Source organism: Eutrigla gurnardus (genome assembly GCF_963514095.1).
Source record: "Eutrigla gurnardus genome assembly, chromosome: 2".
In the NCBI taxonomy this organism is placed as follows: Eukaryota; Metazoa; Chordata; class Actinopteri; order Perciformes; family Triglidae; genus Eutrigla; species Eutrigla gurnardus.
In genome coordinates this window covers 4459663-4480698 of record NC_139916.1, presented here as the reverse complement: position 1 = coordinate 4480698, position 21036 = coordinate 4459663, and the positions used below count along the sequence as shown (strand labels likewise).

The following is a 21036-nucleotide window of genomic DNA, read 5'->3' as shown; positions in this document are numbered from 1 at the left end:
CAGCAAAGCGCTCACCCACACGACGCCACACACGCTGTCTGCCATCTGCCCTGAACAATGTAAACCGAGATTCATCCGTGAAGAGAACACCTCTCCAACGTGCCAGACGCCATCGAATGTGAGCATTTACCCACTTAAGTCTGTTACGGCGACGAGCTGGAGTCAGGTCAAGACCCCGATGAGGACGACGAGCATGCAGTTGAGCTTCCCTGAGACGGTTTCTGACAGTTTGTGCAGAAATTGTTTGGTTATGCAAACCAATTGTTTCAGCAGCTGTCTGAGTGGCTGGTCTCAGACGATCTTGGAGGTGAACCTGCTGGACGTGGAGGTCCTGGGCTGGTGTGGTTACACGTGGTCTGCGGTTGTGAGGCCGGTTGGATGTACTGCCATATTCTCTGAAACGCCTTTGGAGACGGCTTATGGTGGAGAAATGAACATTCAATGCACGAGCAACAGATCTGGTTGACATTCCTGCTGTCAGCATGCCAATTGCACGCTCCCTCAATGCTTGTGGCATCTGTGGCATTTTGCTGTGAGACAAAACTGCACATTTCAGAGTGGCCTTTTATTGTGGGCAGTATAAGGTACACCTGTGCACTAATCATGATGTCAGATCAGCATCTTGATGTGGCACACCTGTGAGGTGGGATGGATTATCTCAGCAAAGCAGAAGTGCTCACTATCACACATTTAGACAGATTTGTGAACAATGTTTGAGAGAAATGGTAATATTGTGTATCTGGAATGAATTTTAGATCTTTAAGTCCATCTCATGAAAAATGGGAGCAAAAACAAAAGTGTTGCGTTTATATTTTTGTTGAGTGTATATATATATTTTTTTTTAAATAGAAAGCGCTTGTGTGTGAAAACCTAGTTGGAAATAAACATGATTCCAACTTTCAACCTGTAGGGGTCGCTGTCACTCCGACGTCGGTGGGAAACGCTGGCCGCAGTCTCGCGTCATCACGTCTGGTATCGCGGTACTTGCGCCGACATTTCGTGCAGCGACAGCAGCAGCCAACACGGAGAGACGAGAGGAGAAGAAAAGTGCCCCGTTCATGAGTTAAACCTCAGTGTGTTTGTTGACAAATTTCTCGGTAAGAATCTGGCAGCGGTAGCCCGCTCAGTGACGCACTCATACCGGGAGCCGAGCACGAGAGGAGCCGCTAAAAGCGTGCATTCTGCTCCTTGCTCCGCTCCAACACACACAAAAGCAAGGTTCGCTATTCAGCTAGGTGGCTAACGAAGCGTTAGCTTAGCTAAGCTAAACTAGCTAATTTGAGCGTTTCTGCTGGGAACTAGCTAGACTGTTAGGATCTCAGTGTACAGGTTTGTTCTTCGGGTATTTATTACAATGACTGATTTTTAAAAAAATGTTACGGCAGGTAGGATTATGTTTAAAATTGAGTAATGTCCGTAACGTAAGCTAGCTAGCCGACATGTTAATGTTTTCATGCACTTCCATTACGGCTCAGCTCATGTCGTAGTTTCCTGCTATGCCAACTGGCGAGAAGGTAGAGAAAGTCTGCAAGTTTGAGCTCTGGACAGGTTCATCTGTTGGGGGTTATTTTTTTATTTTTTTTCTCTCGGCTTGCGCTGCACACCCGCAAGCCACACCATTCTTACTATGACGTCAAAACGCACACCAGCACGTAACCTCCAGATATGAGCAGGTTCAGGATGAGTGACGGTTGCCAGGGAGACAGTCTGGGTTTCAGTGTGTGTTGCTGTTTGCTGCATGACCAGCTAAAAAGAATTTACGGATATATGCGCTTGAGAGGAAAACTAATGAAACAAAGTGATGGATTTGACTGAATTAATTGCTGTTTCAATTAGCTGGTTTCTTTTTGAGCCCAACTTATAACTTGGCAAGGCTGATGTGAATGTATTGGCAGATACAATTTATTTCCTTGCAATATGCAGAACACATTTGAGGTAGACCATTGTCTGCAAGTCGAAATGCATTATAATCATACCTTTTCCCTTCTCTATGTACCTTGGAAATATGCGTTACGTATATATTGCGTATATACGTGTACCGTATGTATATGTATATAAGTATTAAAACATTCTGTATCAGTCAGGTAATTGATTAGATATGACTCAGGATTCTGCTGCATGTGTATGTTCAGGGTTTTGTTGGATAAATGTAATATTCAGGTGTAGCCTTGAGGTTCTTCTATGTCAGTTGTTTCTATTTTTGTCGAAGGTTGAAGGTTTTAATAAGGTGCAGCAAAACAGCTGTGTGCTTCAGACATATCCTGTTGTTGTGTGTTCTTCCTGTTGAGATTCGAGCTCCACGTTGGCTGATGGTTTGGAGATGTCCTCATCCAATCTGTGTGTTTGACTTATTGAGTCCATGGATGTCGTTTCACACTTCTTGTCCATTCTATTTGCTGCGTTTTGAGGTTGACAACATGTGAACAGTGATGTATTTCAGCTTTAAATAAAGACACTAGGCAGTGTTTTGCTGTATTGCTGTATCTTTCTGGTTTTCTGGCTGTTTGCAGGAGGTTATTTTCTGTGTCTCTATCAGTGCTATTTTGTTTCTTGGCTTCTGTGAGTGCAAACTTCAGCTTCGGTTTAACCTTTCTCACCTCTCTGGATACTCCTGGTTGTTTCTGACATTATCAGCTGTTGCTATTTCCTCTCCTACCGTGTTTCTTTCTGCTGTTGATGTTTCACACAGACTGTCTGCAGGTTTGACACCAAGACGTAACATGACGAGTGGATGTCCAGGTTATAAATCGATATTGAAGCTTTTGGAGAACTGACAGATCATATGTCAGTATTGGTGTGAATTATCTGTGCTGAGGTTGAAATCAAGTCTGGCATTGTGTGATGAGCTGCAGATAGCGGCTCCAGACTGCCTGCAATGTCAGCGTTTAGTGAGCTGTCCATCCAGGACCAAGATGCCTGATGCCTCTGAATCAGGGGTAGTTGGAGAACAGAAACCTGGAGATGGATTGTGGAAGCAGGGAGAATTCCTCCACTTGCTATTGCTCAGTTGGACAACATGGTTTATCAGTGTTTCTCTGCGCTCTAACTTCTGTTTGCTTTCTCCTCTGAGCAGCTGCTGTCTTTGGTGCTGTGCTGTCAATCAGGTGCTGATGTTTGCTCTGGTTTACCTAATGCTAATGTTGCTCTGGTTGATATAATGCTAATTTTGCTCTGGATGACATGATGCTAATGTTGCTCTGGTTGACGTGTACCCGACATTTGCTTTTGTTAAAATGTTGGTGACATTGCTCTTATTGCTCTGACTGTTGAGTAACTGTGTATGATGTTTTATTGACAATGTTTTGCAGATTTGCTGGTTGACATGTTCTTGCGTGTGTGGTGGTGTTCTTCGACCAGTTGCTGACGTTCTGTTGGCTGATTTGGTGTTGCCCGAGGATTCAGGAAGCAGGGACCTGCTCACCTGTGTGTCATTGCTGGCCAACTGGGTTGTTACCTGGTGTTTGCAGGGTGTTGCTTGCTGGCTTGCCGGGTGGTTGCTGGCTGGTTGCAGCTCAGCATGTCTTTACTTCTCCTGAGGACTGTTTGAGTCTAGTTTGATATTGGTTACCCTGCTAGCATGATGGGTTTTGGACTGCTTCAGTGATTTCCGACATTGGTTTTCCTGCTGCTCGTTTGAAAAAGTATTTTGGAGGCGGTTGAGTTTCTTGAGTTGAATCGGGGGGGTTTCATGCGTCATGTTGAGTTTAAAGAAAACCTTTTTAGGAATAAAGCTTAAATCACACAACACACAATGCTTTGTAAATATTCAACTCTTTGTTGAGTCTGAATGAGAGCCAGTTCTTCACACTGATTAAGAAAAACCTGCCAACTGTTGACACCAAACACCAAAACTGAGCAAAAGTTGACTTGCATTACAATGTCTTGAACAGGATTGTTTGTTTTTCTGACCTTTTCACCAGGTTTCAGTGTCATGCAGAAATCCTGTCTGTTAAACAGTGAAACTATACACACAGCTTCGTTGCTTTGGTGAGTTGCAAGTTGCATGAGATTCATGAAGGTTTATTGTTGTAAAAAATATTTCAGACTACGTCTTTGTACTGCATGATAGCCAACCGTAGGGGTTGCTTTAAAGCCTCAAAGTGCACACAACTTCTCAATTATGTACGAGGGCCGATACTTTGGAAATGAGCTCTCAGATGATCCAACAGGCACTTTGTTTGAAACATACTTTATACTTTCGTTTTTGTGGCATAAGATTGATCTGTTTTACTGAAGCACAAAAGGGAAAGGCTCTAACTATAATGAAGAATGAGGTATGTGCAAACATTGAAGAGTCAGTTGGATGGAAGAGTCAAGGTTTTTTTTTCTCCTTTTGGAACTTCTTTAAGGTTTTACTTGTGGGTTTATTTGGCCCAAACCTTTCAGTTCGACTATTCACACCCAAAAAAAAGATGCAAGTTACACCTGTAGCCGACTGTAACACGGTTAGCTGGTTAAATTACGACGGCATCGTCTGAATGTGTCAATTAGCTGAATCCTTGCAACTTTTTTTGCCTAAACAGTGTCACAGCTCTTTGTCAATCAATTTTATGTCTTTTTAATATCCCCCACTGCAGATTCAGACCGTTTACCGCTGTGTTTATGCAATCTTACTTGACTGTAGACTACACTGATTTATAGCATGCTTTAGCTGTGCCTTTGCTTGTGCATTTTTACTCGGTCTGTTTTGTCTCTGACCTGTATAAACAAGCCCAGTTTAGGAATTAGTCACTGGTTCGAGTCTTATGAAGGAGCATTACTGACATTTGTATTATTGATATTGAAATTGCCATACTGATGATATTCCTTTAAATTGTCGAAAGGTTTTGGCAACCTAGGACTGTAACGAAAGCAAAAAAAAACAAAAAATGTTTTGCGTGTTATAGTCCACCAGCTTCCACCATCTCTTCTCCCCTCTCTCTCAAACGCACACAGCGAGCGTTGCACTACTCAGTCCTCCTGTTTGTAATTATCTTCATCCAAACGACAATTTAAAGAGAAAAAAATGTAATCGCTTTCAGAATGCACAACATTATCTCACAAAATATTTGGCGTTTAGCCTTAAAAAATAAACATCATTGCGGTAAAAAAGGTAAATCCAAAATCATTCCCCATTTTTTAGAGTGATAATCTCATAAAATACAATATCGCATTAAAGGATAATCTTGTCATACCGCCCAAGCCTTATGTATGTATGTATGTATTTATATGTATTATGTCTATTGACATTAGTGCCATTCCACTATTCCTTTCAATATTATTTTACAATACTTCAAATATGAATGAACAGTGGTGTTTTCAGCTTTTTTTTTTTTTTGCTATTTTCCTGTAATTTGTTTAACCCCCATCCCACAAACTCCTTCCAAATACCATTGGTTTCCAAATGTCAGGACTCGAAATGGGTGCATAAAGTTTAGAAATGGCCTCATGGTTATTCTGAAGAAAATTAAATGTAAGCAGTGTTTGCTAATATTATTGGCCTACAAAGTCAGATCTGAGTTTCCTGAGGAAACATCTGGAAACCTCTGGTCTCCCTTTTTTTGCTCTTCATCTGACGGTAGTGTTGCTTTCTCCCCAGGTTGTAGGGCTGTTGCTTAGCAGTCAGTATGGCGGTAGTCATCAGGCTGCAGGGTCTGCCCATAGTGGCCGGCACCATGGACATCAGACACTTCTTCTCTGGCCTAACCATCCCTGACGGGGGAGTGCACATCGTGGGGGGTGAGCATGGTGAAGCCTTCATTGTCTTTGCCACTGATGAGGACGCTCGGCTGGGGATGATGCGCACAGGTGGGTCCATTAAGGGCTCCAAAGTGTCACTGTTGCTTAGCAGCAAGACAGAGATGCAGAACATGATTGAACTTAGCCGTCGCAGGTTTGAGGCTGGGGCGGGAGCTGTGGAGACAGCTGCACCTGCATCAGGAAATCCCAACCGACAAACAGGCACTGCCCCCATACCCACAGTGCAGCAAGGAGGAGGGGGGAGAAGCAGTAGCCATGGAAACCAAGGTTTCGGGAATATCCCATCCTCAGTGACAGCAGCAAGCTCATCTCAGGAGCCACAAAGCAGCAAGGCAGTGGTCAGTTTGGTGCCCAACTTCCCCAACAGCTACGGCTCTGCCCCCGCAATCACCACAGCTCTCGCATCGCTCAATGCAGGCCCTCCACCCATCCCCCCACTTCCCAGCATGCCTTCCATGCCCCCCATGCCTACGCTGCCCAACATTCCAGTTCCTCCTCCAGTTTCCTCCCTTCCTCCTGTACCTACTGTCTCTCCCCTGTCTCAAGGACCTCCAGTGCCTCCTATGTCCCACCTCTCCCACATGTCCTCCATGCCTCCCTTCAACCCCTCCCTTCCTCCCCCGGGAGGACTGGGCTCTGGCCTCCCTCTTGGAACACCCAACCCCATGCTGTTCAACCCCCTCTCCCCTCTGGCCTCTCTGGGCCTCCAGGCTCATATGAAGGCTGCTGCGGCTGCAGCTGCAGGAGTTGGAGTGGCCCATCCCGATGAGTTGTTTGTCCTCCTGCAGAACCTCCCATTCTCCTGCTCAGAGATGGAGGTCAGGGAGTTTTTCCGGGGTCTGGGGGTGGATGGGGTTCGCCTGCTTAGGGACGGACAGGGTCGGCCAACTGGCAGGGCTATGGTGAAGTTCTTCTCGCCCCAGGACAGCTTTGAAGCTGTGAAGCGGGGAGGTGGCATGATGGGCCAAAGGTTCATTGAGATTTCCCCGGGCTCTGAGCGTCAATGGACCAGCCTCAATGACGGCATGATGGGCCTTGCTCCTCACAACAGCGGCAAATCAAATAACATCGAGTCACAGGAGCAGCATCACCGCCGTAGTAATGTCATGGCAGGAGGCAGGGAGCAGCGAGGAAGGTCACGATCCCCCCACCGGCAAGAGTTCTGTGTCTACCTGAAGGGCCTTCCCTACGAGGCTGACAAGAAACAGATAAAGGAGTTCTTTAACAATTTGGCCATCATGGAGGACAGTGTCTACATCGCTTATGGGCCCAACGGGCGAGCCACAGGAGAGGGCTTCCTTGAATTCAAATCCGAACAGGACTATAAGACTGCTCTGGGTGCACACATGCAGTACATGGGCACCCGCTTCATCCAGGTTCATCCAATCAGCCGCAAGGGAATGCTTGAAAAAATAGACACCATTCGCAAACGTGAATCACTACAAGGTGATGGCAAGAACCAGGATGGCTTGAAAGTTCCAAGGAACTGCGCCCACATCACCAACATCCCTTACAATGTCTCCAAGAAGGATGTCCGTGCCTTCCTGGAGGGTGTGGGGCTTTATGAGGACACCCTTAAGGTTCTGACAGATAGCCATGGCAATGGTTTAGGGCAAGCTATCTTCCAGCTGCGGACAGAGGAAGACGCCCGCAAAGCTGAAAGACTGCACCGCCAAAAACTCAATGGCCGTGATGCTTTTGTCCACCTGGTTACTTTTGACCAGATGAAAGAAATAGAGAGGAATCCTCCTCCTCAGAATAAGAGGGGCCAACGCAACCAGAACCAGCAGAGCCAAAGTCAAAACCAGCACCAGCATCAACATCAACAAGCCCAGCCCAGTCCACAGCAACCCCAGATCAACCCATTTGCTGGGATTAGTGGGGAGGAGTTTAACTTTCTCAGAAACACGATGGGGAACCTCAACGCTGCTCCCTTTGTGACCCCATTCTCTGCCCCAGGGAATGGGCTGGCAGGACCTCCTCCTCTCCCTCCTCTGGCAGCAGGGCTGGGGGATGTGAATCTGGGCGTGGCTCCTCCACTAGTCGCCGGTCTTCCTGGACCTCCGATCCTGGAGCCACCAGGGTTTCGACCCGGAGCAGCAGGAGGAGCGCCGTTCAGCCAGGATGGACTGAGAGGTTTGGTGACTTTTGAAAATGCTAACAGAAAAGGAGGTGGAGGGGGAGGGCAGACCAGAGGGGGAGGGGCCAGCAACAACCAAGGCCGTCCAGGTAGTGGGGCTACTAGTGGACAGCAGGTGTTCACTCCAGGGGCTGACGGTCTCCGTAACCAGCCAGCCCATGGAGGATCGAACAATCCCAACAGTCAACGCGGTGCTCCCGGCCCGACAATTGTGAAGCTTCAGAACATGCCGTTCACTGTAACCGTGGATGAGATCATGGACTTCTTCTATGGCTACCAGGTGCTGCCAGGCTCAGTTTGCCTGCAGTTCAGTGAGAAAGGCCTGCCAACTGGCGAGGCCATGGTAGCCTTCCAAAACCACGAGGAGGCCACTGCCGCCGTCATGGACCTCAATGACAGACCTATTGGAGCACGCAAGGTCAAGATAAGCCTGGGTTGAAGCCCCTCCCATAACAGACTGACTGACTATAAAAAAACATGTTACATCTACCTGGATCAACCATCCAGGTGAAACAAAGCCAACCTAAACCATACCAGATTCTTGACTCAAACGCAACTACAGCCCAGTTTAGACCTCGCCCTGCTGCTGACTGTCAGTTGTTGACCCCCCTTCCACCCCTTCCACCCCACATGTGTACATAATGGCAGGTAAGCCCCGCCCCCTGCAGTATGTCCAGTAGGAAGACTCTGATCCAGACTTTGCTCTTTTCTGCACCTCCTCCTTTGACTGGTAGCACAAACTGACGATGATGATTATTTTTATGATGTTGGCAGGATTTTGGTCCTCCCTTATTCTGTTTCCAATGCAGCGTTTTGTCAAGTCATGTCAACAGTCGACACACATGCTCACCTGTTTTGTTGTTATGGTAACATGAGTCTAAAGAGCGCTTAAATATGCTGTGCTGCTGTGGTTTCAAAATGTAAATGCTCCATTGCTATTGTAATATCTTAACACGCTCTGTTGCTATCGTAAAAATGATGAGGAAAAGCCACAGTATGTCGCTACGATAAAATGTTCATGCTCTGTTGCCGTGGTAAAAATGTGTTGCCATGGTAAAATCTTCACATGCTCTGTTGCTATGGTAAAGCATGCTGTAGATGAAAAGCTTCTCTACCACAGTGTTGGTTGTTCTCTGCTATGATAACGTCTTCACGTTCTCTGTTGCTATGGTAAAATTATGATAAAAAGCTGTGTTGCCATGATGAAATGTTTATGCTGTGTTGCTATGGTGAAATGTTGACATGCCTCGTTGCTTGCTATGGGAAGAAAAAAAAAGAAGTATACCGACATCAATTCTGTTGCTATGGTAAAAATGTTGACACAGTTCTAGAACGGTTGCGACCCTGCTCTGTTGCTATGTAGAGAATGTGGGATCGACAGATTGCTTACTCATGTTTTATTTTGTAAATAATAACTTTTGGCTGCTGAATCTTTTTCTTCTGTCACTTTCTTCTGTTGTTGCTGTGTCTGAACAATGCCCCCCCCCCCCCCCCTCTCTCTCTCTTGCAGCACATGCTCAATAGGTGTTTGGACTCTTGTGTGCTGAGATCTGTAGCGTTATTAGTTTGGTAGCTTTTTGTTGTATGTAAGCTTTGGATGTTTCCACCTTTTTAAAGCTCATCTGTTCTGTTTCTATTGTCAGTGTGAACAAATGTGTATGATTGTATAAACATACATGATGTGGAGTCTCCTTTTGCTTTGGCTAATAAAAGGACCTTCCTGATGCTCCCCTTCGATCCGCTCTCTCTCTGACTGTCTGCTCTTCACTGTCTTAATGATGGAAACTTGTCTGATTAACGGGTTCGTTCGAGTTGATGCGCAACTTGAATGGAAGTCTGGCTTGGTTTTGTTTGGCGTGCAGATGACCATCTCGTCGACATCTTCAACGCAATATAAGGTACTTAAAATTACTCAACATTCAGCATGCTGCAGCTGAGAACTGCTGGGTTGCTAATAAGTTAGATCCCTTGCATCCGTGGTTTTTGAGCTACCTTGTAGACGTTTAAATCTTACCTCTAAATCTTGTTGTGGTTCCGTTGCAGACGTGTGGATTTCTGGCAATAATGCAGAAAGTCTTGTGAGTTAACATAAAAGTACTGCAAGTGGACATTTAAGTAGTTTACTGACCTTAAGGGGGTTCTGTAGTGACCAATTTATCTAGTTTGTCAGGAAGGTAACACTCATATCAAAGGGAAAATGAGGCTAAATTTCCCCATGAAGAAATTTGTTGTGCATGCATGGTCACTGCAAACTCCTTCACAAGAAGATAATCCCAGCATCCTTCATTCTTGGATGACCTTTTGATCTCGACATTGTCAATCTTATTAGTCACAGCACATGATCTCAGCGTCTGTGATGTACAACGGCGTATTCGGGCTGATGAAGGCAAAAACGAATGGGGGGTGGGGGGGGGGGTAATATTACGAGAACAATTAAAAATAAAGTCATACATTTACAAGGAAAACAAACGTGGGATATTTTCTTAGATTTAAGTGTCAAATTCAGGGGAGATATGTCACAACTTTAGGAGAAAAAAACCTTGAAGATTCTCTGAGATTATGAAGTCATAAACTACACACCATGAGGATCGATCGATCTGATGATCTGTCGCAAGCATCAGTTGAAGTAGTTTTGTCTGAAAATGGGCCATCTGCTACTTCCAGGTAGCGCTTAACCTCCAAACGATAGAATGATAACGATGTTCAACTGGCTGTGCATGCATGTTGAAGTGTGGGTCTGTTTGAAAGAAGTGGATAAACGGGCAACGTGTCAAAACCCCGTCTGGGCAACATGGTCGTTGGTGAAGATGTTGGTGTTGTGGGCCTGGTTTGTGGAGCAAAATGCATTGGAATAAAAAGAAAGATCCTGATGATTTTCCTCCTGCAAAAGATGTGAGTCTGTGTGGGTGTTTGTGGTTCTGACTGAGTTATGAAGCACCTGCTGATGTCCCCTCCCCCCCTTCTCCTACTGATCAATAGAAAAACTGAAGGCGGGACTTGCAGGTGAGTGATGGATACAAAGGCGCTCCTTCTTTACTGTGCTTTTCCAAGAAAGTTTGTTGCCACAGTCTCGGCAATCACTTGATAATAAAAGATCTTATTTTTTAATAAGATTTAAAAGGTGGTATCATTTAGGTGCTCGGTGTGGCCAGTCGATGGTAGATGATGAAGATAGCAACAGCATTTAGATGAAAGAGGCTGGCCTGTAGAATAAAGATGGTAGTGTTTAAATGATAGATGGTGGCTTCAAGGGCCAATTTTTAATGTCCTAGTTTGACAGTTTATGTCCAAGAAAAAATATTGGGATGTAATAGGAAGTAAAACTTCAGTGCAGACCTGAAGTGTTGGGTAGTAAACTATTCCAGACTGCCGTGTCTTGTTTGCAACTAAGCTGTTGTTGTTGGAGTTATGTGATTACTTGAAAAATACGGTCACATTGTATCGTTTCATTTATTTTTATTTTAGATGACCATATAGCGTATAATGATCAAATTAGAACAATTAAATATTCAGTATTCCCCTTGTATTTCCCCATGAGTCTGTCTGACGGCATCACGCTGTGCAGAAGCTTGTTCCGTGTGTGTGTGTGTTTTAACAACACTGTATAGGATGCCTCTTTTTTGTCAAATACTTGGCGCCTCAGCGAATACTTTAGTGTTGCCCTTCAAATTAAAAGCACCCTTTTTAACCAGTGATGAAGTGAGTGTGGAGGTTCATTGTTGACCTTAAATAGTAGGTTGACGAAAAAGAAATCCTTTTCATGAGATTTCATCTGTGTGTCACAATCCCTCTCAGTGGATGTTGTTGTCAGTTGCCATCACAGCCACGTATTGCCATAATTTTCATCTTAAGCAAACTCAGTCTGCTGAGGAAGACCTGGAGAAAAGCTACGGAAAAAAAGGCATTATTAGGGATTCAATCACGGCACTCACCCATCAAAATAAGTTAAATAACGTTTTTTCAGAGGGGTCAAAAGTATTCTATATACTCCAGTAAAAGTACAGATGCATGTGTTCATAGAGACTCTGCTAAAAGTTCTCTGAAACGTACTTAAAGTATAAAGTAAAAAGTATCCATATGAAGGACATTTCTACTGGCTGTTTGGCAAAAATGTCATGTCATATTAATTAGAATAAAAATAACGGATAATTCCCCTCAAATGCTTGAAAATGTTAGATGTAGAACATACAGATATTTGTTTTTTTAATTGTAGGGAGTCAAACGTTGCCAATTCTACTTGAGTACAAGGAAGGAAGTATTTTTTACTTATGTTGCATGTTACTTCCCACTGCTGCATTTCATAAATATAAACTAATATAAAATGTGTTAATGCTCAACTTAATGTCCAAATGCTGCTGCTGTTCTTTATAATTAAATAACCTTGTCAACTTGCTTTCATGTTATTATTGTAGGAATTGCACTGGATTAAATTAATTAGGCATTGAGATATTAGATTTAAGACTGGAGAGAGTAATCTCAGTATTATAAGGCTACAGTGAAGGTTGGAGGGACCACATACTTTAAAAAAGAGTCTGGTCCTAGCTGGACCCTTTCTTTTCTTGATTTTGTGCTCTTCACTTTGTGTTATTTGGCTTTAAAGTGTTGCTGGAGGTTGGACCTTTTCTTATTGGCTTTGTGGCAACTTAATACAGAAGCCTGTCTTAACCTGTATTCAGAGTCAAAATGAGCAAAGCGCTCGCTACAAGCTGATTAACTACACGCACACCTGCTGTATGGGAGCTTCTGGAAGGATTTTGTTGCGGTTCCGCTTTTATACTGAAGGGGTCGGACCGGAAGTATCTGTTCTCGTTGCCCATGCTAGCAGAGGGGCGTGACCGACAGTCCAACTTGTCCAATCAGAACGCGACTTTGTGGCTGCCTGTCCAATCAGAGCGCGGCATGTCTTTGGTGCCACTCCCTGTTAGCTAACCCGCACAAACGGAGACCAACGGCTGCTTTCTGCCTCGTTTACAGTTAAAATACAAACTCCAGCTTTGGTGAATATTATTTTAAAAGTCTAACGGCGTGGTCGGCTAACAGCGAGTGCTTCCTCTGACTGAAGAGCTGTCGTTTCCTTTTTTTCCGGACTGTGGCGTTAGCTTGTCCTACGCCCTGCTGTTTGTTCCTGCGGTCCAAAGAAGTATAACGGCTCTGATAAGGTGATTTACACAGTTTGTATTGACACAGTGTCGTGTCTGTGTTTGTGTGTGTGTGTGTGTGTGTGTGAGAGAGAGAGAGAAAGAAAGAGAGGGAGAGGGTGTGTTCGCTGTGCTGGATAAGCTGTGTATCTGGTTTTACAGCCTATTTTCAGCCTCCATTCAGTTTCCATGCTGGCGTTGCCTTCAGGCGCTGCTCGGAACAGTTACAATTGATTTCAGAATAAATCAGTTGCTGTTTAAATTCAGTCATCTGAGTGCGTCAACGTGTAGTTTGAAGTGTATCAACTTCATGGGTGTTGACGTTTGTCACACAGTGATGGAAGAAGTAGCAATAGAGGTGTCGAAAGTACAGACATGTACTTAAGTAGAAGTACGGATACTTGTGTTCAAAAAGACTCTGGTAAAAAAGTACTGATTAAACTTCTTTACTGGCAGACTTGAGGAGGTCTTGAGCTTATCTGGCAACATGGCCTCATCCTGTTTTTATAGCCTGCGACCTCCTGTAATGTCCTGCCTGATATCTGCAGTGTTGTCGGTGATGAGGTCGCTCTCAGCTTTGAGTCTTGCCCTGGTGATGCTCTATGCTTCCTGGTCACCTGACCGAAAGGCAGCTTCCTCACCTCTCAGTTCATCCAGGCTTTCCGGTCTGAGAAGGGTTTTAATCGTCTTTGGGATCACCACATCCTCAACACATTTGCTGATATGTGATCTCACGTTGTTCCTTGCTTATGGATTCTGTTGCTTAATTGATCAGTCAATGGACAGAAAGTTAATCTACACTGACTAGTGTGATAACTTTCTACTGTTCTCTGTTTTGTATAATTGTAAACTGAATATTTTTGTTGTGGTCAGACAAAAAAAAGGTCATTGTGATGGGCGTTTAATAACAGCTGCGGTGGGGGAAATATTCACATATCTTACAAGTTACAGTTGGAATACAACCATTTAAAACCACTCAGTTAAGACCTTCAATGCCTTTTAATGACGTAGCTGACCCATGTTATACACAGTTGGCTGTTTTAATCTACTGTGCAAGAATACATTGCCTTAAAATATTCACGCAGTCTAACCAGCAAGTATAAAGTACAATATTTTTGTCTGAAAAATAGTGGAGTAAAGTATAAAGAAGTAACCATCAGAAATATACTTTTAAAAACACTATTTGAGTAAATGTACTGAGGTACTCTCCACCTCTGGTTGGCAGGTTGAGGAACTTCAGGTGATTATTATTTGTTGTCTTTATGTTTATTAATGTTAATAATGCAGTCAGTTTATTCTATTATAATAAATAACCTATACTCCATATGAGACCTCGTAGAAACAGCCCACTGTGTAACTGCTGTCGAAGAAGATACCTCGAGGTGTCAACGTCTGTTGGAGGACCGGCCGCCTCATTTGCACGATTAACGTTTACACTCGTACGTTATCTCAGCAGCCTGTGACACGCATGAAGTCAGGTGCATTAAATGCAAAGCACCAAGATAAGTAGATCACAGTGGCAGGAACCCGTCAGCATGAGCTCTGATCTCAGACTTCCTCGCAAACTGTGAGGACTCCATCTCTGCGGTGCAGCGGTGAAAGATACCGACGCAAATTGTTTCAGTGCTGATCAAAGTTTGAAGAAGCGGAAACAGTTTGGGTTCAGCGTTGAGCAGTGAAAGTCTATCGCTGTAGTTCCTGTTTCATATGTTTGTTGGCAGTGCAGTGAATTATCGCACAATCTTTGATGTATTTTCTGGCATTGCTGATTAATTGTTTTGCTCTATAAAATGCTAATAAATCCTTAAAAACCCTTAAAGTTGACAGTTGACCGTTGCTTGTTTTCACACACACAAAGAATACAGCAATTACTCACAGCTGAGAAACTGGAATGAGGAAATTATTATTATTGTTATTATAACAATAATAATCATAAATGTTTGCTTTGACATTGTTTTAAACAATGAATCGGTAACTTAAATAGTTGCTGATTAATGTTGCAGTGAGTCCTCAGCTGAAGGTCTCTCTCTGTCCCCCTTTAGATGGCAGACTGTCTCACTAAAGTCGAGCTGACTGTCTCCTGTGCTGACTTGCTGGATAAAGATGTCGGATCCAAGTCTGACCCTCTGTGTGTGCTGCTGCAGAGCTCGGGAAAGGACAGCTGGACCGAGGTAACGTCCCCCTGCCGGACACGCCGGCCTTTTGTTCGATTTAGTTTTTGAGTTTTTATAAATTGAACGAACCGATCTCTCTCTGTCAGCTGGGTCGTACGGAGCGTTTGAAGAACACCTCCAGTCCGTCCTTCAGTCAGCGTCTCAGACTGGATTATCACTTTGAGACGGTGCAGAATCTGAAGCTGGGGGTCTACGACATCGACAACTCCAGCGCTGACCTCGGCGATGATGACTACCTGGGAGGGGTGGAGCTTACGCTGGGACAGGTACACGCCAGACACTAACAGAAAATGTTTCATTACAAAGCTGTTACCCAGAGGCAGAAACGTTTCTCAGGTCCACACTGCCCACTGCTGGAAAAACTGCGTAATTACAACACTGACTTTGAATTATGTGCATTCATATAATGCTTTTATCCAGAGTGCTTTACAGTCGCTGCTGCACAGATACAACAGTGAACCTCCTCTGTGTGTGTTTCAGATAGTTTCCAGTAAATCTCTGACCAGACCACTGCAGCTGAAGAAAGGCAAACCTGCAGGGAAAGGAAGCATCACCGTACGTAATGGTTTTATATCAACAGAATCATCGTTATCGAGCTAAATGTCATTCATACATTCTCTCCAAGTAGAAACAATATTCAGATGAGTGTTAATACTGATACCCGGGCTTTGGGTACAGGCTTGGTCGAGTACCAACAGGACACTAGTGTTGAATCCATTCAGATATAAATGTACCCAATTGTTGTTTCTTAAATGAATTGTGTTGATACTCCTATTTGCAGCCGATATCAGTAGCGGTATCAGTGCATCTGTAAGTGTGAACGTCAAGTGAAGTGTGTTTGTGTGTGTAGGTCACAGCAGAGGAGATAAAGGACAACAGGGCCATTCAGTTGGAGTTTGAGGCTAAAAACCTGGACAAGAAGGTAATATTTTACTGTCTTTCTGCCGCTCTTCGTCTTTCGTCTCTCATCTTCCTCTTTCCGCCTCCAGACCAGAATACTATGTGACCGTACTTTTACTTTCTCCGTCTGAAGCATAGACTCTATAAACGTTTCTCCCTGTTCAGGATACGTTCGGGAAGTCTGATCCGTTCCTGGAGATTTCTAAACAAGGAGACGATGGAAAGTGGAAGCTTGTTCACAGAACAGAGGTATACACACACACACACACACACACACAGAAGATGATTTTATTGTGATGAGGATAATGGTGATTTATGATAATAATGAAGGTGTGTGTCTGTGTGTGTGTGTGTGTGTGTGTGTGTGTGTGTGTGTGTGTGTGTGTGTGTGTGTGTGTGTGTGTGTGTGTGTGTGTGTGTGTGTGTGTGTGTGTGTGTGTGTGTGTGTGTGTGTGTGTGTGTGTGTGTGTGTGTGTGTTTATAGGTGGTGAAGAACAACCTGAGTCCCTCCTGGAAGAAGTTCTGTGTTCCTCTGCAGACGTTCTGCTCCAGCGACCTCGACAGACCGCTGAAGGTTCCGACCAATCAGAATCCACCCTCAGTCGCAACAGCCAATCACATTTTCAACAGTCACAATGAACTCTCCTCCATCTACAGGTGGATTGTTCTGATCACGACAGCGACGGATCTCACGATCTGATTGGTTCTTTCACAACTAAAGTGTCCGAGCTGCAGAAAGGTGGACACGGTTCTCCGGTGAGCTCGCGGGCGATATTAAATAATAAACTTATTTAGGTATCTTTCTATTGGTTGGTCAGAGGTCATTATACTGTCCTGTGTGTCGTCCTCCAGGTGACGTTTGACTGCATCCACCCCGACAAACAGAAGAAAAAGAAGAGCTACAAGAACTCTGGAGTCGTCTCCGTGAAGAGCTGCAAGGTAAGAGGCCCAGTCGCCATGACGCCAGAATCTTCTTTGATACAATATCCCGCCTAAATATTTAAATAATGATACGTCAGGAAAAGTAATAGATTAATAGAAGATGTAATATGCAACTTAAATGTTTTTTTTTTCTCTTTTAAATAAAAATATAAAAATGCATTGAGACTTTTTTAAAACAGCGCCCCCACCGGTGCATCAGTAACAGTTCAGGTGGAGAGTGGTACTGCAGCAGGATGAGATGGACAACAAAAACACACTAAATCATAATACATTCTGATGAACTTCTGTGAGAAGTTGATGAGGGAACGCTTTATGTATGTGGTTTCATTGATGGTGTTTTCTAATATGGAAGTCTTCCACTCACACTGTGTGTGTTTGCAGCTGGTGACTCAGCACACCTTCCTGGACTACGTGATGGGCGGCTGCCAGATCAACTTCACCGTACGTCAACAACAACCAACGCATGCACACTTTAAAAACCAACAATCACATTGAAATGTTTTGTTCTTCAGAGATGATGGATCTTTGGATCTGAACTGAGATGTTTCCGTTAATTAATCCCAACCTGTAATTGATTTAAAAACACTCTTTATAAGCTGCTTGATTAACACGTAAACCATGAATGAGTGTTTTCTAGTTGGCCATTAATGAATGAACGAGTGTTGTGTGAACAGGTGGGGATCGACTTCACCGGCTCGAACGGCGACCCTCGCTCGCCCAACTCTCTCCACTACATGAGTCCGGATGGGTTGAACCAGTACCTGTCGGCTCTGTGGTCTGTGGGTCACGTGGTCCAGGACTACGACACGTTAGTAGTACACACACACACGCCCAGAATCCCTCAGCTGTAACCAGAAACATTCGATGTTCGTTGAGAAAAAGGTGCTTTAACGGTGTTTTTTATTCCTGTTTCAGTGATAAACTCTTCCCAGCATTCGGGTTTGGAGCCAAACTGCCTCCGGACTTCAAGGTCAGCTCCCTCACCGACCAACCAAACACGCCGTTCTACACGCGGCCTCTCGAGTGTCATTCATCATTTTTGATTTTTGAGTCTGTGGTGTAAAATGATTTCATGCTTTGGTTGAATTTAATGACTAATGTTGTTGATGTTGCAGGCTGCAAACCACGAGTTCGCCCTCAACTTCAACCCCACTAACCCTTACTGCCAAGGTACACACACACACACACACACACACACACACTCACACACTCTACTTTATCTATATCCCGGGATTTAAACTCCCTACTAACGGCTTTCCCTCGTTCTCTCACAGGCGTTCAGGGGATCGTTGAGGCCTACAGGATGGTTTTGCCCCAGCTGAGACTCTCTGGACCCACAAACTTCTCTCCCATCATCACTCATGTCTCGTCCATCGCCGCCCAAGCTGCGCAGAGCAACAACGCCTCTGTGAGGACACACACACACACACACACACACACACATACACACACACACACACACACAGCAATTAACCCCAAAACACACTCTCACATAACGACGTCTCTGTCTCTCTGCAGCAATACTTTGTCCTCCTCATCCTCACCGACGGGGAAATCACCGACTTGGATCAGACCCGGGACGCCATCGTTCGGGCGTCGCGGCTGCCCCTGTCCATCATCATTGTGGGGGTCGGGCCGGCGGACTTTAAGGCCATGGAGCTTCTGGATGGAGACGACGGCGTGCTGAGGTCGACGGTGGGGGAAGCCGTCGTCAGAGACATCGTCCAGTTCGTCCCGTACAGGAATTTCAAAGATGTAAGGCTGTGAATAATAATAATCCCATGATTCAGATCCCTCCGAAACACACTCAACACCCAGTTTCTTGAAATTTGAGTTTTTTTCTTGAGCAGAACTCACCTTTGATGGCTCCAGTCACTTACACCACCTCTCTCTCTCCAGGCTCCACAGGCGTCTCTGGCTCAGTCCGTCCTCGCTGAGGTTCCCAACCAGCTGGTCTCTTATTTCAAAATGAGAGGCTTCGAACCACCTAAACCAGCTGCCCCCGCCCCTGCCCCCGCCCCTACCCCCGCCCCCAAATCTTAGAGCCCCAACACGACCCCCCTGCACTCCTTGAATCCCCCCTTACATCTGAAGGCCCTCCCTCATCTCATTCCAGGATCTGACCACCAACAAAAAGTCGACCACTATTCAGGGGACCAACCTGATTTGTTGCTAGAATCTCAGCCAATCACATTGCAGCGTTCAGCCAATCACATTGCAGCATTCAGCCAATCACATTGCAGCATTCAGCCAATCACAATGCCATGGGCAACCCTCCCCAATTAAAAAAAAAAAAAAAAGAAGAAAAATCTATTTTATAAAAAATGTTTTATATATTTCTCTTCAATAAGTGGAACGATAATAATTTCTTAAAGATGATTATTGATTCCTCCTGCTGCTTCCACGCTTACTATGCACATCACGCGTGTTTACGCGTGTTTAATAATCACAGAGCCACATGCACGTTACCATGGCAACACCCTGGACCGACTGTGTGTGTGGCTTTGATTAGCTTTATTAATCAGGTATCAATACTTAGCACTTTGCTCTTGCACTTAATGCTGGAATATTAAATCATGAATGATATGATCTTTACCATAGCTTTACTAATACAGCCTTACTATATAACTTCACTAAAGCCTTACTCTATCTAACTTGATTGTAGCCTGGATGACCGTCACACACCGTGTTTCCAGACTGTTCTGTCACGGATCTCAGGGTGTGACCTCTGCTTGACCCCCCAAAAAAACACCAAACAGTATTACATACAGGTCACCATCAATGAGTCTATCATCGTCAACTAACTGCATGGTTAATAAGGATGGTTGAAAGCTCTGGGGAAAAAGCTTGTGAGTTTGTGATTATTGTTGTCAAACATGTCAGTTGTGTTTTTTTTAGTTGAATCAAGTTTTTTACGTCTCCAGTTTAGTGCTTCAGACCAACAATACAAGATAATAATGGAAAACAGTTCCCTGATGGTGTTTAGAGCAGCTTCTGCTTCCTCATCTGGGACAGATGATTTTTTTAGTTTATCAGTTTCCCAGAAAGAGAAAATGTTGATTTGTGAAATAGTTTTCTAGGTTCACCCAAAGTTCAGGACGGTAACATCGTAAACAAAGCAACATCAAACATGTCTGCTGTATCAACAGGTGATTCAAACAAATAATGAATTGTGTCTTTGTGTTGTTTGAACACTTTGTAGAGAAGAAAACAAGCAAATATAATAGAGAAGTTAAAATGAATTGACTCTGTTGGATCTTTCTAGAAAACATTTTAACAATTAAAACCTTCTCTTACTTCCTGGGAAATGTAAAAACTTTTAAAAACCGAATCTTTCTTCCAGGAAAAGAAGCAAACTGTAAATTCTATCTGAGTGAGAATGTTTATTTTGACGTTGGGAGAGGAGAAAAGCACGAGATGCACTTGAATGCTCCATAGAAGCTCATTTAAAGGACCAGAGAACCATTTATGCCATGATGTTGTTTTTTGTTTAATTCTTCGTTGCCAAGAACTTCCTCAATGTCTATTTTCTAGTTTAAGGGATTTTTTATTTTTTACAAGCGTGTTGAACAGAGTTTCTAAAGGCCAAAACTTCCACCACAAATATGCAATTTCCCCCCCATTTTCAACAGCCGATTAATAAAGTAACATGAATGTTGCCAAAAAACGATGATCTGATCTGAGTTCAGCTCAACATGCTGTATAGTAACATGTCACATGGTGCTGTGATGTCATCTCACACAGGAGAAACACGCATTTCTAAATGCCTTGAAAGAGAAAAACGGGACGAGGAACTGCATCTCCCATAATGCTTTGCTTACTCTGTTTTTCTTGGCCGTTCCACAGCATCGCGTGACCACCGGCTCCTACTGCTTACTTATTCAAACACCGGCTATTAACCAGTGTAACCAAACCAGTTTAACCAGTAACATCATGTCTGTATGAGCGATGCCTGTCAGGAAACGACAATAAAAAACACTTTGGGAAAGAAAAAGGGATTTCC

General features: G+C 44.2%; 1 protein-coding gene across 4 annotated transcripts; it reads left to right on the top strand.

Annotated features, from left to right (window-relative positions):
- Positions 1 to 978: 978 nt before the first annotated feature.
- cpne1 (copine I) lies at positions 979 to 21028 on the top strand. Of its 4 annotated transcripts, none has more exons than XM_084019486.1 (16): positions 979 to 1097; positions 15060 to 15188; positions 15278 to 15457; positions 15672 to 15746; positions 16042 to 16113; positions 16257 to 16340; positions 16576 to 16665; positions 16749 to 16847; positions 16944 to 17030; positions 17415 to 17474; positions 17708 to 17841; positions 17949 to 18003; positions 18149 to 18203; positions 18308 to 18441; positions 18552 to 18788; positions 18933 to 21028. In XM_084019486.1, the coding sequence occupies exons 2-16, from the start codon at positions 15060 to 15062 to the stop codon at positions 19074 to 19076; spliced, it is 1635 nt and encodes a 544-aa protein (XP_083875612.1). In that variant the 5' UTR covers positions 979 to 1097; the 3' UTR covers positions 19077 to 21028. The 4 variants fall into 4 exon arrangements, with proteins under 4 accessions (XP_083875612.1, XP_083875610.1, XP_083875609.1 ...); XM_084019485.1 differs by lacking the exon at positions 979 to 1097 and adding an exon at positions 12811 to 13038; XM_084019484.1 differs by lacking the exons at positions 15060 to 15188; positions 15278 to 15457; positions 15672 to 15746; ... (10 more) ...; positions 18552 to 18788; positions 18933 to 21028 and adding exons at positions 3921 to 3987; positions 5579 to 9608 and having other exon boundaries at positions 991 to 1097.
- Positions 21029 to 21036: the final 8 nt, after the last annotated feature.

Bases quoted from the DNA above. Each gene is read 5' to 3' on its own strand.
- cpne1 (XM_084019483.1), top strand. From the start codon at position 5,607: ATGGCGGTAGTCATCAGGCTGCAGGGTCTGCCCATAGTGGCCGGCACC.